Genomic DNA, 14,020 nt, shown 5'->3' with positions numbered 1-14,020 from the left:
TGAAAACTCTCTGTCATTCCGTTTTTCTCCAGGGGGCTCTACCAGGCTGAATTCTCAGCAGAAAATTTTTATTTCTCTTATTCCCTGAAAGCACTATTTCTGAGCTGGCATGGGGGACTCCCTCCCTCCCTTTTCTAGTCCTCTCTTCACAGTGCTGCACAGATCTGATCCTGTTATCTCTTGCTGAAAATCTTTAAAGGGTTTTTCTTTCCCTGCTTATTATCTTTCTTCTCTCTCTTCTTTCTCCTTCCCCTTCCATTTTTTTCCTTCTCTCCACATTCTTCCCACTCTTTCTCTCTTGTCCAACCTACTGCTACTTTCCAACCTTCTTTACTTTCTTCTCTCCTCTCTTTTTCCAGTGTCCTTCCTTCTCTCTTCCCCCTCCCACTTTTCCATTCTCCTCTTTCTTCTTTCCCTTACCTACTCCCTCCATCAGTTTATTTCTCCATTCTTTCTCTTAACATCTAAATTAGTAATTTAGATTCTTAATTTCTGTTTTGAACCAAGTAAGGACAGTTTGTTGATTCTTTTTTTTTTTTAGAGGCTTTTGCTATAGGGCGTGTGCACTTACCAGAAAGACAGAGAGACAGAGAGACAGAAAGCAAGTAATTATCCCCTGAGGAATGGCCAAGCTGCAATCTCTTCTCCTCCATTTTCCTCTTGGGATCTTGGACATGTATGCACATATGCCCTGAGTGAGTTTAAGCCGCTGGGTCTAGGATTTGAACCGCGGTCGACTACATGGGAGTCCAGCGACATAGCCATTATGCCAACTGCTGATCCCAGTTTGTTTATTCTTATGAGATATGATGGTATTCTGTGACTGAATTTTAGAGGTGATCACTTAAGAGATTTAGGTATTTTGTATAAGTGGGTTATTTCCTAAACTGAAAATACTTTTAAAATTATTTATATTTTAAAAAATTTGAACTACGTTTAAATATTATATTACTTCCTTATGTTATCATTAGGAAGTCTTGTGATTGTTTCATGCAGGTAGTTTATGATAGTCTTATACAGATAGTTTATGATAAAGTAATTCTCTTCTAATTCAAATTTTATATGCTTTCCTAGAGGAGAATCAATATGACCTTTTTAAAAACAATGGGCTTCCACTCATGATACAAGCCTTAACTGAATCTCAGAATGAGGATCTAAACAAAGCTGCCACTTTTGTACTTCATAACTGCAAAAAAATTAGTAAGTTTACTGTTGATATTAATATTCACTTACTTAAAATATTTCTTATTTTCAGAAAAGACCAACCAAGACTGGTAAGTGGGGTGGTGGTTGAGAGCACTGGTTCCCACATGACCAACCATGGTTTGAGTCTGAGACATGGCGACTTCCATTCTCACCTTCACTCTTTCTCTCTCCCTCTCTCATTCTGTCTGTTTCTGGTCAAATAAATACATAAATAAGGTTAAGTAACATAATTCCAACAACAACAAAAAAAGAAAATACGAGCCAAAGTTTATGAAGGCAAATTTGTAATTGCCTTAATGAGTCAGACCCTTTAGCTCCCAGGTTCTTCTTAGATTTGAAAAGCAGAGTATATCATTTGTACATGATGACTTTGGTATTTTCAGCATATATAAATTTACATGGAAGAGACAGCAGTATTTTTAGTTAACTTATTATTATTATTGTTTAGAGAGATTTTTGATATAGGGTACACTCATCGGAGAGACAGAAAGTGAGAAATCATCCCCATGGGGGACTGCCATGCCACAATCCCTTCTCCTCCATTCTCCTCTCAGGATTTTGGGCATGTTCTCACACATGTCCAGTGTGAGTTTTAAGCCACCAGGTATAGGACTCAAACCATGGCTCGCCTGTGGGAGTCCAGCCATATAACCATTATGCCGTCTGCTGGTTCCAATAGAGCTTATTTTAGCTAGAAAAATAGACAGTAATAGAATAATCTCAAAAATGAGATTATGTATTACAAATTGACATAAGGGTTATGAAGAGATAGACCACAGATCTTTGAGATCTTTTAATAAACGAACCTGACCTAGACTTGATGAGAAAAAGTCTTGTGAGGAAGTCACTCTTGAGCTGAGATCTGAATGTCTAGAGTTAATTAGGTGAATTGAGGGGAAATTGTTATGGGTCAGGGTCTCAGGCATAAGCAATAGTAAGGCACGAAGGCTCTGTGGGAGGAGGGAGCCTGGCGCATTCAAGGAATTAATGGCCATTGTGATTGGAGCACAGAGAGCAGTGGTCATGATAAGAATTTTGATCTTTGAATCATAGATACAAGGACCAGCAGGTAGCATGGTGGTTAAGGTGATAGACTTTCACATGACTGATCTCAGTTCAAGTCACAGACCTGGTGGCTTGCTTTCTTGTTTTCTTTCTCTCTCTCTTACTGGTAAATGCCTGTATAAAACTTAAAAATAATAATAATGATAAATTTTTTAAAATAATAATTCTTGGGACCAGCAATGGGCATAATGGCTATATCGCTGGACTCCCACGTGGTCGACTATGGTTCGAGTCCCGAATCCAGTGGCTTAAACTCATGCCAGGCACGTGTGCATGTGTGCCCAAGATCCCAAGAGGAGAATGGAGGAGAAGGGACTGTGGCATGGCCATCCTCCCCTGAGGGGGGTGACTTCTCGCTTTCTGTCTCTCTGTCTCTCTCTGTCTTTCTGGTGAGCGCATATGCCCTATAGCAAAAATCTCTCAAAAAAAAAAAAAAACTCAAAATAATTTTTTTAGAAAGACATTTTTACTATAGGGTGCATGTGCTCACTGGAGAGACAGAGTCAGAGAGATAGAAAGTGAGAAATCACCCCCATGGTAGATAGCCGTACCATAATCCTTCTCCTCCATTCTTCTCTCAGGATTTTGGGTATGCATGCACACTTACCTGGCTGAGTTTTAAGCCCTCAGGTCTGGGACTCAAACCATGTTCGACTTCATGGGAGTCCAGCAATGTAATCATTATGCCATCTGCTGGTCCCTTAAAAATGTTTTTGAAAAAGATTTTTAATTATGGACATATGTAAAAAAATATTTAAAAAATTATATGAAGGAACTGGTTTATGAATGCTGCTTTTAAAAATAACTAATTTAAAGACCAGTATCCTTATACTTGAGGGTGTTTATGTGCCTGGCATAACATATAATCATGTTATTTTTTTCCCATGTAACTCTGAAAAGTCTAGTCTAATTTTTACTGTTGGGTCCTGGGCCTCGGCCAAGCATTTTTCCCACTGATTTTCAGTACCAGTTAAGCAGTTAAGATGGTATTTAGATGGACAAAATTTAGAGAAGGGTTGGTGGGATATGAGGTTGTCTTTATTTAAAGTGTTAAAATAATATTTGTAGTAATAGATAAACTCATTATTTTTTCCATATCACAAAGCCGAGAAATTATCTCTAAGTTTAGGAGAATATTCTTTTGATGATGATGGAGCTGAACACTTAAAAGTAATAAAAGTGAAAGAGAAGAATCTTGAAGAATACTGGAAGAAAGCAAAGGAAATTCTACAGAGAATAGAACAGCTTGAAAGAGAAGGAAATGAGGTTAGCTTCTTTGTTTCAAAGATTATAGAACTTTTTAAAAATATTGTTTAACAGTAGAGGTTGGAGGGCAAAATTTTTTTCTTTTCAAGTAATTTTTTAAGTTATTTAATTTTTAGTCATGATTTTTAAAAAATTTGCTATGGGGTATGTGCACTCACGAGAGAGAGTGAGAAGGAGAGAAAGTGAGAAAGCAAGCTTCCGGGTCTAGGACTTGAACCATGAGCAGCCATGTGAGAATCCAGGACCTTACCCACCACGTCACTTGCTAGCCCTTTCTTTCTAAGTAATTAAAAAAAGAAATTTTATTGGTTTTAAATGTAAAATTCTTTAATAATACTTGAGGAGCCACCCTTGGACATTGAACAAAAAAATTTTTAAAAATAGAAATGATGATTGTAAAGGTAAGAGATGCGAAAGATATAGCTAAGAGATCTAACATCTGAATAGTAGATGTCAGAAAGAGGGTCCAACAAGTGGTATAGTGGTTAAGGTGCTGGACTTCCACGTGGCCAACCACAGTTTGAGTCCCGGATCTGGTGGCTTGAAACTCATGCCAGCTGTATGTGAGTGTATGCCTAAAATCCCAAAAGGAAAATGGAGGAACTCCCGGGGAGGGAGTGAGTTCTCATTTTCTGTCTGTCTATCTTTTTGTCTCTCTGGAGAGTGCATACGTCCTATAGCAAAAATCTCTCGCCAAAAAAAAAAAAAAAAAAAAAAAAAAAAAGGGACTGTGGTGATTTTTAGTCATCTGATGGGGTATTCATTTCTTCCTAATTTCTAGAAGTTCAATCTGAGAGATTGGAGGTGGGCAGAGGAGGAGGTGATCTGAAAACTCTCTGTCATTCCGTTTTTCTCCAGGGGGCTCTACCAGGCTGAATTCTCAGCAGAAAATTTTTATTTCTCTTATTCCCTGAAAGCACTATTTCTGAGCTGGCATGGGGGACTCCCTCCCTCCCTTTTCTAGTCCTCTCTTCACAGTGCTGCACAGATCTGATCCTGTTATCTCTTGCTGAAAATCTTTAAAGGGTTTTTCTTTCCCTGCTTATTATCTTTCTTCTCTCTCTTCTTTCTCCTTCCCCTTCCATTTTTTTCCTTCTCTCCACATTCTTCCCACTCTTTCTCTCTTGTCCAACCTACTGCTACTTTCCAACCTTCTTTACTTTCTTCTCTCCTCTCTTTTTCCAGTGTCCTTCCTTCTCTCTTCCCCCTCCCACTTTTCCATTCTCCTCTTTCTTCTTTCCCTTACCTACTCCCTCCATCAGTTTATTTCTCCATTCTTTCTCTTAACATCTAAATTAGTAATTTAGATTCTTAATTTCTGTTTTGAACCAAGTAAGGACAGTTTGTTGATTCTTTTTTTTTTTTAGAGGCTTTTGCTATAGGGCGTGTGCACTTACCAGAAAGACAGAGAGACAGAGAGACAGAAAGCAAGTAATTATCCCCTGAGGAATGGCCAAGCTGCAATCTCTTCTCCTCCATTTTCCTCTTGGGATCTTGGACATGTATGCACATATGCCCTGAGTGAGTTTAAGCCGCTGGGTCTAGGATTTGAACCGCGGTCGACTACATGGGAGTCCAGCGACATAGCCATTATGCCAACTGCTGATCCCAGTTTGTTTATTCTTATGAGATATGATGGTATTCTGTGACTGAATTTTAGAGGTGATCACTTAAGAGATTTAGGTATTTTGTATAAGTGGGTTATTTCCTAAACTGAAAATACTTTTAAAATTATTTATATTTTAAAAAATTTGAACTACGTTTAAATATTATATTACTTCCTTATGTTATCATTAGGAAGTCTTGTGATTGTTTCATGCAGGTAGTTTATGATAGTCTTATACAGATAGTTTATGATAAAGTAATTCTCTTCTAATTCAAATTTTATATGCTTTCCTAGAGGAGAATCAATATGACCTTTTTAAAAACAATGGGCTTCCACTCATGATACAAGCCTTAACTGAATCTCAGAATGAGGATCTAAACAAAGCTGCCACTTTTGTACTTCATAACTGCAAAAAAATTAGTAAGTTTACTGTTGATATTAATATTCACTTACTTAAAATATTTCTTATTTTCAGAAAAGACCAACCAAGACTGGTAAGTGGGGTGGTGGTTGAGAGCACTGGTTCCCACATGACCAACCATGGTTTGAGTCTGAGACATGGCGACTTCCATTCTCACCTTCACTCTTTCTCTCTCCCTCTCTCATTCTGTCTGTTTCTGGTCAAATAAATACATAAATAAGGTTAAGTAACATAATTCCAACAACAACAAAAAAAGAAAATACGAGCCAAAGTTTATGAAGGCAAATTTGTAATTGCCTTAATGAGTCAGACCCTTTAGCTCCCAGGTTCTTCTTAGATTTGAAAAGCAGAGTATATCATTTGTACATGATGACTTTGGTATTTTCAGCATATATAAATTTACATGGAAGAGACAGCAGTATTTTTAGTTAACTTATTATTATTATTGTTTAGAGAGATTTTTGATATAGGGTACACTCATCGGAGAGACAGAAAGTGAGAAATCATCCCCATGGGGGACTGCCATGCCACAATCCCTTCTCCTCCATTCTCCTCTCAGGATTTTGGGCATGTTCTCACACATGTCCAGTGTGAGTTTTAAGCCACCAGGTATAGGACTCAAACCATGGCTCGCCTGTGGGAGTCCAGCCATATAACCATTATGCCGTCTGCTGGTTCCAATAGAGCTTATTTTAGCTAGAAAAATAGACAGTAATAGAATAATCTCAAAAATGAGATTATGTATTACAAATTGACATAAGGGTTATGAAGAGATAGACCACAGATCTTTGAGATCTTTTAATAAACGAACCTGACCTAGACTTGATGAGAAAAAGTCTTGTGAGGAAGTCACTCTTGAGCTGAGATCTGAATGTCTAGAGTTAATTAGGTGAATTGAGGGGAAATTGTTATGGGTCAGGGTCTCAGGCATAAGCAATAGTAAGGCACGAAGGCTCTGTGGGAGGAGGGAGCCTGGCGCATTCAAGGAATTAATGGCCATTGTGATTGGAGCACAGAGAGCAGTGGTCATGATAAGAATTTTGATCTTTGAATCATAGATACAAGGACCAGCAGGTAGCATGGTGGTTAAGGTGATAGACTTTCACATGACTGATCTCAGTTCAAGTCACAGACCTGGTGGCTTGCTTTCTTGTTTTCTTTCTCTCTCTCTTACTGGTAAATGCCTGTATAAAACTTAAAAATAATAATAATGATAAATTTTTTAAAATAATAATTCTTGAAAAAGATTTTTAATTATGGACATATGTAAAAAAAATATTTAAAAAATTATATGAAGGAACTGGTTTATGAATGCTGCTTTTAAAAATAACTAATTTAAAGACCAGTATCCTTATACTTGAGGGTGTTTATGTGCCTGGCATAACATATAATCATGTTATTTTTTTCCCATGTAACTCTGAAAAGTCTAGTCTAATTTTTACTGTTGGGTCCTGGGCCTCGGCCAAGCATTTTTCCCACTGATTTTCAGTACCAGTTAAGCAGTTAAGATGATATTTAGATGGACAAAATTTAGAGAAGGATTGGTGGGATATGAGGTTGTCTTTATTTAAAGTGTTAAAATAATATTTGTAGTAATAGATAAACTCATTATTTTTTCCATATCACAAAGCCGAGAAATTATCTCTAAGTTTAGGAGAATATTCTTTTGATGATGATGGAGCTGAACACTTAAAAGTAATAAAAGTGAAAGAGAAGAATCTTGAAGAATACTGGAAGAAAGCAAAGGAAATTCTACAGAGAATAGAACAGCTTGAAAGAGAAGGAAATGAGGTTAGCTTCTTTGTTTCAAAGATTATAGAACTTTTTAAAAATATTGTTTAACAGTAGAGGTTGGAGGGCAAAATTTTTTTCTTTTCAAGTAATTTTTTAAGTTATTTAATTTTTAGTCATGATTTTTAAAAAATTTGCTATGGGGTATGTGCACTCACGAGAGAGAGTGAGAAGGAGAGAAAGTGAGAAAGCAAGCTTCCGGGTCTAGGACTTGAACCATGAGCAGCCATGTGAGAATCCAGGACCTTACCCACCACGTCACTTGCTAGCCCTTTCTTTCTAAGTAATTAAAAAAAGAAATTTTATTGGTTTTAAATGTAAAATTCTTTAATAATACTTGAGGAGCCACCCTTGGACATTGAACAAAAAAATTTTTAAAAATAGAAATGATGATTGTAAAGGTAAGAGATGCGAAAGATATAGCTAAGAGATCTAACATCTGAATAGTAGATGTCAGAAAGAGGGTCCAACAAGTGGTATAGTGGTTAAGGTGCTGGACTTCCACGTGGCCAACCACAGTTTGAGTCCCGGATCTGGTGGCTTGAAACTCATGCCAGCTGTATGTGAGTGTATGCCTAAAATCCCAAAAGGAAAATGGAGGAACTCCCGGGGAGGGAGTGAGTTCTCATTTTCTGTCTGTCTATCTTTTTGTCTCTCTGGAGAGTGCATACGTCCTATAGCAAAAATCTCTCGCCAAAAAAAAAAAAAAAAAAAAATAAGAAGAAGGGTAAAAGGTGGAGAAGTAATAGTCTAAGAATCTTTCTTTCTTGGGACCAGAAGATGGCATAATGGCTATGTCGCTGGACTCCCATGTAGTCGACCATGATTAGAGTCCTGGACCCAGTGGTTTAAACTCACGCCAACTCAAGCCGGGCACAAGGGATTACAGCATGTTCATCCCCTCTGGGGGGTGATTTCTTGCTTTCTGTCTCTCTCTGTCTTTATGGCTACCAAAAACCTCTCAAAAAAAAAAATTGCTTGCTCTTTTTCTCTCTCTATCTCAAGGGGTTTTCAAAAAAGTTCATGGAAAATACATATTACAAAATAACCTATGAGGCCAGCCCCATAGCCTAATAGTTATGAAGCTGGATTCCACATGGCTGACTGTGATTCAAATCCTGATCCCAGTAGCTTGAAAAATGCTGAATATGTGTGCATTCATGCCCCAGATCCTGACAGGATGGAGAAATGGAGTGGAATTGTGATGTGACTATGATCCATTGGGGTTGTACCTTATTCCTCTTTGTCTCTTTCTGGTAAGTGCACATGGCCTCTGGCAATGAGAAAACTATGTCAGGGGCCAGTAGGTGGCATGTTGTTTGAGGCTCTGGCCTCCCACATGGCCTACCACTGTTGAGTCCCAGGCTTGGCAGCTTGCTTTCTCATTTCCTCTCTCTCTCTCTTTCTCTCTCTCTCTGCCTCTCTCTGGTGAGTGCACATGCCCTATAGCAATAAAATAATAATAATGATAAGTAAGCTTAAATAATTCTTATAGACAGAAACTATGTCTGGATTTCAAAAATTTTTTGTACCAAAATGAATTCATACTTTAGTTTTTGCTATAGGGCATGTGCACTCACTAGAGAGACAGAGACAGAGATGGAGAGAGAGAAAGTGAGAAATCACCCTCCAGGGGAGATGGCCACACTATAATCACTTCTCCTCCAGTCTCCTCTCAGGATTTTGGGCACTTATGCACACTTTCCTGACATGATTTTTAAGCTGCCAGATCTGGGACTTGAACCACACAATTGGCCATATAGAACCCAGTGCTTTAACCTCCAAGAAAGAGAGGGAAAGTGAGAATGCACCACCACCATGGGGGTGATCACACCACAGTCCCCTTTCCTGCTGCTCCTAAACTCGTACTTTAATATCATTTTCTAGGAACTTTTTGAAGCCCCCTCAGTATATACATTCATATTTTTTCTTTGTATTCATGTTTTGTGTCTTTGTACACACACACACACACACACACACACACACACACATTTTTAGATTTTTGCCATAAAATGTATACATGCTGGAGAGAGACTAAGAAGGAAAGTGAGAAATATGCCCCCGGGTAGATGGCCACATCACAATCCCCTCTCCTCCATCTTCTTTTGGGGTTTGGGCACTTAAGCACATGTGCCTGGTATGATTTTGAAGCCACTGGGTCTGGGACTCAAACTTTGGTTGATCATGTGAAAACCCAGCAGCATAACCATTATACCATCTGCTGTACCCTGTGCATATATTTTTTAAAATAAAAACATTACATTCAAGTTAGCATAGTATAATGATCTTGCTCTTTTAAATATCTGAGTACTACCCAGAACTGTAGATATGTCATAATTAATTTAGCCCGTTTTCATTTGTTTGTTTGTTTTTTAGTATGTCAGAAGATGTATGTATTTGCCAGAGAGAGAGAGAGAAAGGGAGAAGGAGAAAGCATCCCCCAATGGGACATGGTCATGCTATAGTCCTTCTCTTCCATTTCTCCATCCTGTCTGAATTTGGGGCATGCACTCACACATGCCCAGTGTTTTTTCAAGCTGCCAGGGTCAGGATTTGAACCACACCAGCTTGTTCCCTTAACCAATTAGCCATGTAGCTGGTCCTATAGTAACTTTGTTTAATGTTTATTATTTATTTCTTCCATCATACACACACATACACACACACACACACACACACATATGCACACAAAGAGATAAACAGACAGGGACTCTCAACAGGGTTTTGATACCATGATCCATCCCCAGTCTCAGCCTGTCTGGATCATAGTCACCTCTGCACTCAGTGTGCTCAAGGAGGTCCTAGGACATGAATCCAGGGCCTTTCCATGTATGTCTAGCTGCACTCCCGTTGCGCCATCATTTGGGCCTTGTAGTAACTTTTTATACTTTATAATTTATATCCTGAATCCTAAGATAAGATTTACATGTACTATTTTTAAAAATTATTTTGTCATTGTTATTATTATTGTTTTAATTTGACCAGAGTAAGAGAGAAAGTGAAAGTGAAAGTGAGAAAGCAAGCAGCCAGGTCTGAGACTTGAGCCATGGTTGGCCATGTGGGAGTCTAGTACCTCAATCACTGTGCCAGCAGTACTTATAAGTACTGTTTGTGAGTGTGTTGATTGCTATTTGGTTGTTTCTGACTTTTTCTTTTTTTTAAGCTTTACTCCCAAAATCCTCTTAGTCTTTAGTAGAACTTTTAGTTTTTGCTGTAGGGTGTGTCCACTCACTGGAAAGAGACAGAGAGAGAGGGAAAATGAGAAATTGTCCCCCAGGGAGGATGGCCATGCTTCAGTCTCTTCTCCATTTTCCTCTTGGGATTTTGGGCATGTATGTACATGTGCTTGGTGCGATTGTCAAGCCATCAGGTATGGGACTTGAGCCATAGAGTCAACTATGTGGGATCCAGCTGCCTTAACTTTCATGCCACCTGTTGTCCTCTTTAGCAGAACTCAAAAAAAGAATTTTGTGTTTCAGTATATTAGTTTACTTCTTTTATAATTTATTGATTTTTAAAGGAAATTTGCCAAAAGAAGTGTGTGCTTGCTGGAGAGAGACAAGAAAGAAAGGGAAAGTGAGAATGCACCACCACCATGGGGGTGATCACACCACAGTCCCCTTTCCTGCAGTCCTCCCTCCTTTCGGGAACACAAACATGCCTGGTGTGCTTTTCCTTTTTTTTTTTTTTTTTTTAAGAATTATTTATTTTATTTAATTTTTAAATTTTTGTAAGAGAGATTTTTACTATAGGGTACATGCACTCACTAGAGACACAGAAAGAGAGAAAGTGAGAAATCCACTCCCATTGGGGGGGATGGCCATGCCACCATCTTTTCTCCTCCATTCTCTTCTTGGGATTCTGGGCACACATGCACACATATCCAGCAAGAGTTTGAAGCTACTGGGCCCAGGATTTGAACTGCTGTCAGCCATGTGGGAGTCTAGTGCCTTAACCACTATGCCACCTGCTGGCCACCCATTGTGTTTTTCTAGTAACCATTTCTGGGATTTGAACCATGTAGTTGTACATGTGGGATCCAGTCTCCTTAACTACCATGCTACTGGCCGGTCTGATTTATTGATTTTATGTAATACTTAGAAAGGTCTTCTGCCTCAGGAGAATATTAAAATATCATAATTTCTCTTAGAACATACGTAATTTCACTTGTTTTAGAGAAAGAGAATTTTGCACTAGAGTGTGTGCATTCGCCAGAGAGACAAAGAGAGACAAAGAGACAGAAAGTGAGAAATCACCTTCCAGGGGTGATAGCTACACCGCAATCCCTTCTCTATTCCCCTCTGGGAATTATTTATTTATTTATTTATTTATTTATAGATTTTTATACAGTGCATGTGCTCACTGGAAAGACAGTGAGAGACATAAAGACAGAAAGCAAGAAATTAACTCCCATGGGGGATGGCTACACTGCAATCCCTTCTCTATTCTCCTCTCAGGTTTTTTTGGTGCACGCATGCACACACACACACACACACACACGCACATGCACGCACCTAGCCTGAGTTTTAAGCCTCTGAGTCTGGGACTTGAACTGTGGTCGGCAATGTGAGAGTACAGCAATGTAACCATTATGCCATCTGCTGGTCCCTATAATTTCACTCTTTATGTTTAAATATTTGGTTCATCTTGACTTTATCTTTGTGCAAACTCTGAGATAGCCAACTTATTTTTTCCCTCAAATAGCTACCTAATTGTCCTGACTTTTTTTTTTAATAAATTCTATTTCCTTCCTAATATGAACTGCCCTTTTGTCCTGTCATTATCAGCTACAGTCATAACCTTTTTTTTTATTATTTAAAGAAAACATATATTGGATCAATGGATTATTTTGAAATTATTTACTTGTCATTTTTACTTATAGGAAAAACTACAAAAGCAAATATGTAAGAATGATACTTCATCTGTGAAAATAAATACTCAGAATACGTTGAAACAGTTTCATACAGATAGTATTGGTGGAAGTACCCAAGCAGAAAGTAAAGATAAGAGCCAGTCTAGACAACTTCAGGGTTTTAAGCCCCATGAAGCCATGTCTAAAGCATGTGCCAGTGATGACCAAATGAAGACCCTTTTAAAGAGTGCAAACCCAGTCAATGCTTGTTTTCGGGAAAGAGGGCAAAATAAGACTTTATATAAAGGCAATTCAAGCTGCAATCAAAACTTCCATGAAAAAGCGCCTTTTGCAAAAAAGAATTTTGATTCTCAATCAAGGTACAGTTTAATAACTAGCTTTTATGTATTTATTCTGCAAGCATTTATTGTACACTATTATGTGCCATAGTTTTAAGCACCAGGGATATAGAGATGATAAAAGACGGTGTTAGAAGGAGCTAAAGGAGACACTGAGGAGGAATCTGAATGGGGAGACAAACCTGAACAGGTTTGTCTGTGCATGTCATACACAAGGGTTTTGGTTTTAACTTTCAGGGTATAGGGATCCATGAGGATTTTAAATTGAGTGACATAGTCAGATTTGAATTTTAGAAAGGATACTCAGAAAAGAAAACCTAAACTGAAACCCTCCACCTGAAGTAACAATGCATGCATTGGTAATCCACTGGCAAGTAGCAAAAAACAATTTAAGTTGGGTATGATAAAGGGAATCAGCTATGATAAGAATTTGGTTTAGGTTTGCTCTTTTGTTTGTTGCCAGTACTTCGTCCCCAGCCCATATCCTTTATCCATCACAGGCAGCCTATGGGGCTGCACCTGGCATTGTAAAATAGTTGTTTTTTTTTTTTTTTTTCCTTAAACCTTTTCTTATGTTGGGCTCCTCTGAGTGTTACTGGGCTCAGAAAAAAAAAAAAAAAATGAAGAGGATGCTACTGTGTTCTGTTTATGCTGCAGGGTAAACTAAGTATCAGGAAGACAGATTCCAACATCACCACCCTCTTTTGTTCTTTTCCAAAAGATGTTTTTGTTGATTTATTTATTTATTTATTTATTTATTTTTTGGAGAGATTTTCACTGTAGGGCACGTGCGCTCGCCAGACAGACAGAGAGAGACATAGAGACAGAAAGCGAGAAATCACCCCCCAGGGGGGATGGTCACGCTGCAATCCCTTCTCCTCCATTCTCCTCTCGGGATCTTGGGCACACACGCACACGCGCCCGGCGTGAGTTTTAAGCCACCGGGTCCAGGACACGAACCGCGGTCAACTACGTGGGAGTCCAGCGACATAGCCATTACGCTAACTGCTGGCTCCCTTCTTGATTTTTTTTTTTCATGAAATGACAGAGAGAGAGGGAGAGAAAAACAAGCATCTTCAACAGGGTTAAAAACTGCAGTCTCTCCCGCCTCCAGGATCATGGGTGTGCATGCCCAGTGTTTATAGATCGACCAAGGAATCAAATCTGAGATCTCCCACGTGGATTCAGCATCACTTGAGCATTATGTTAATGCTGTGCCACTAAGCTGACTCACGACTGTTTTTTGTTAGTTTTAACTTTATCTCTCAGAGATATGGGATTGGGAAGCAGCGAGATATGCTATTAGGTCAGTCCTCTTGCCCTCTGACATAAGCATTTCACCCATACCTTTTTTCCCTCTAACATTGTCATACTCTGTCTTCACTGAGTTATTCATTTAATATTAATATCAGCTGAATTTTTATTTACATTTCTTTTTTTTTTTTCCAGAGGGA

The 14,020-nt window shown here is 38.6% G+C and overlaps 1 protein-coding gene and 1 long non-coding RNA gene across 2 annotated transcripts in view; both read left to right on the top strand.

Moving 5' to 3' along the window:
- TERB1 (telomere repeat binding bouquet formation protein 1) overlaps positions 1-14,020 on the top strand; it is a 50,241-nt gene that overhangs the window by 22,507 nt on the left and 13,714 nt on the right. Inside the window, exons 12-14 of the mRNA XM_006155566.1 lie at positions 1,075-1,200; positions 3,377-3,537; positions 12,238-12,587. Of these exons, the coding sequence (XP_006155628.1) occupies positions 1,075-1,200; positions 3,377-3,537; positions 12,238-12,587 (637 nt within the window). The remainder of the gene's footprint in view (positions 1-1,074; positions 1,201-3,376; positions 3,538-12,237; positions 12,588-14,020) is intronic.
- On the top strand, positions 5,443-7,356 carry LOC106735623 (uncharacterized). The gene is made up of 2 exons (XR_001370912.1): positions 5,443-5,563; positions 7,195-7,356. It is a non-coding gene; the product is annotated as an uncharacterized LOC106735623 (long non-coding RNA).

Source organism: Tupaia chinensis, unplaced genomic scaffold (genome assembly GCF_000334495.1).
Source record: "Tupaia chinensis unplaced genomic scaffold, TupChi_1.0 Scaffold000463_1, whole genome shotgun sequence".
NCBI lineage: Eukaryota > Metazoa > Chordata > Mammalia > Scandentia > Tupaiidae > Tupaia > Tupaia belangeri.
The sequence above is the reverse complement of the archived record's forward strand: the minus strand, read 5'-3'. Positions and strand labels throughout refer to the sequence as shown.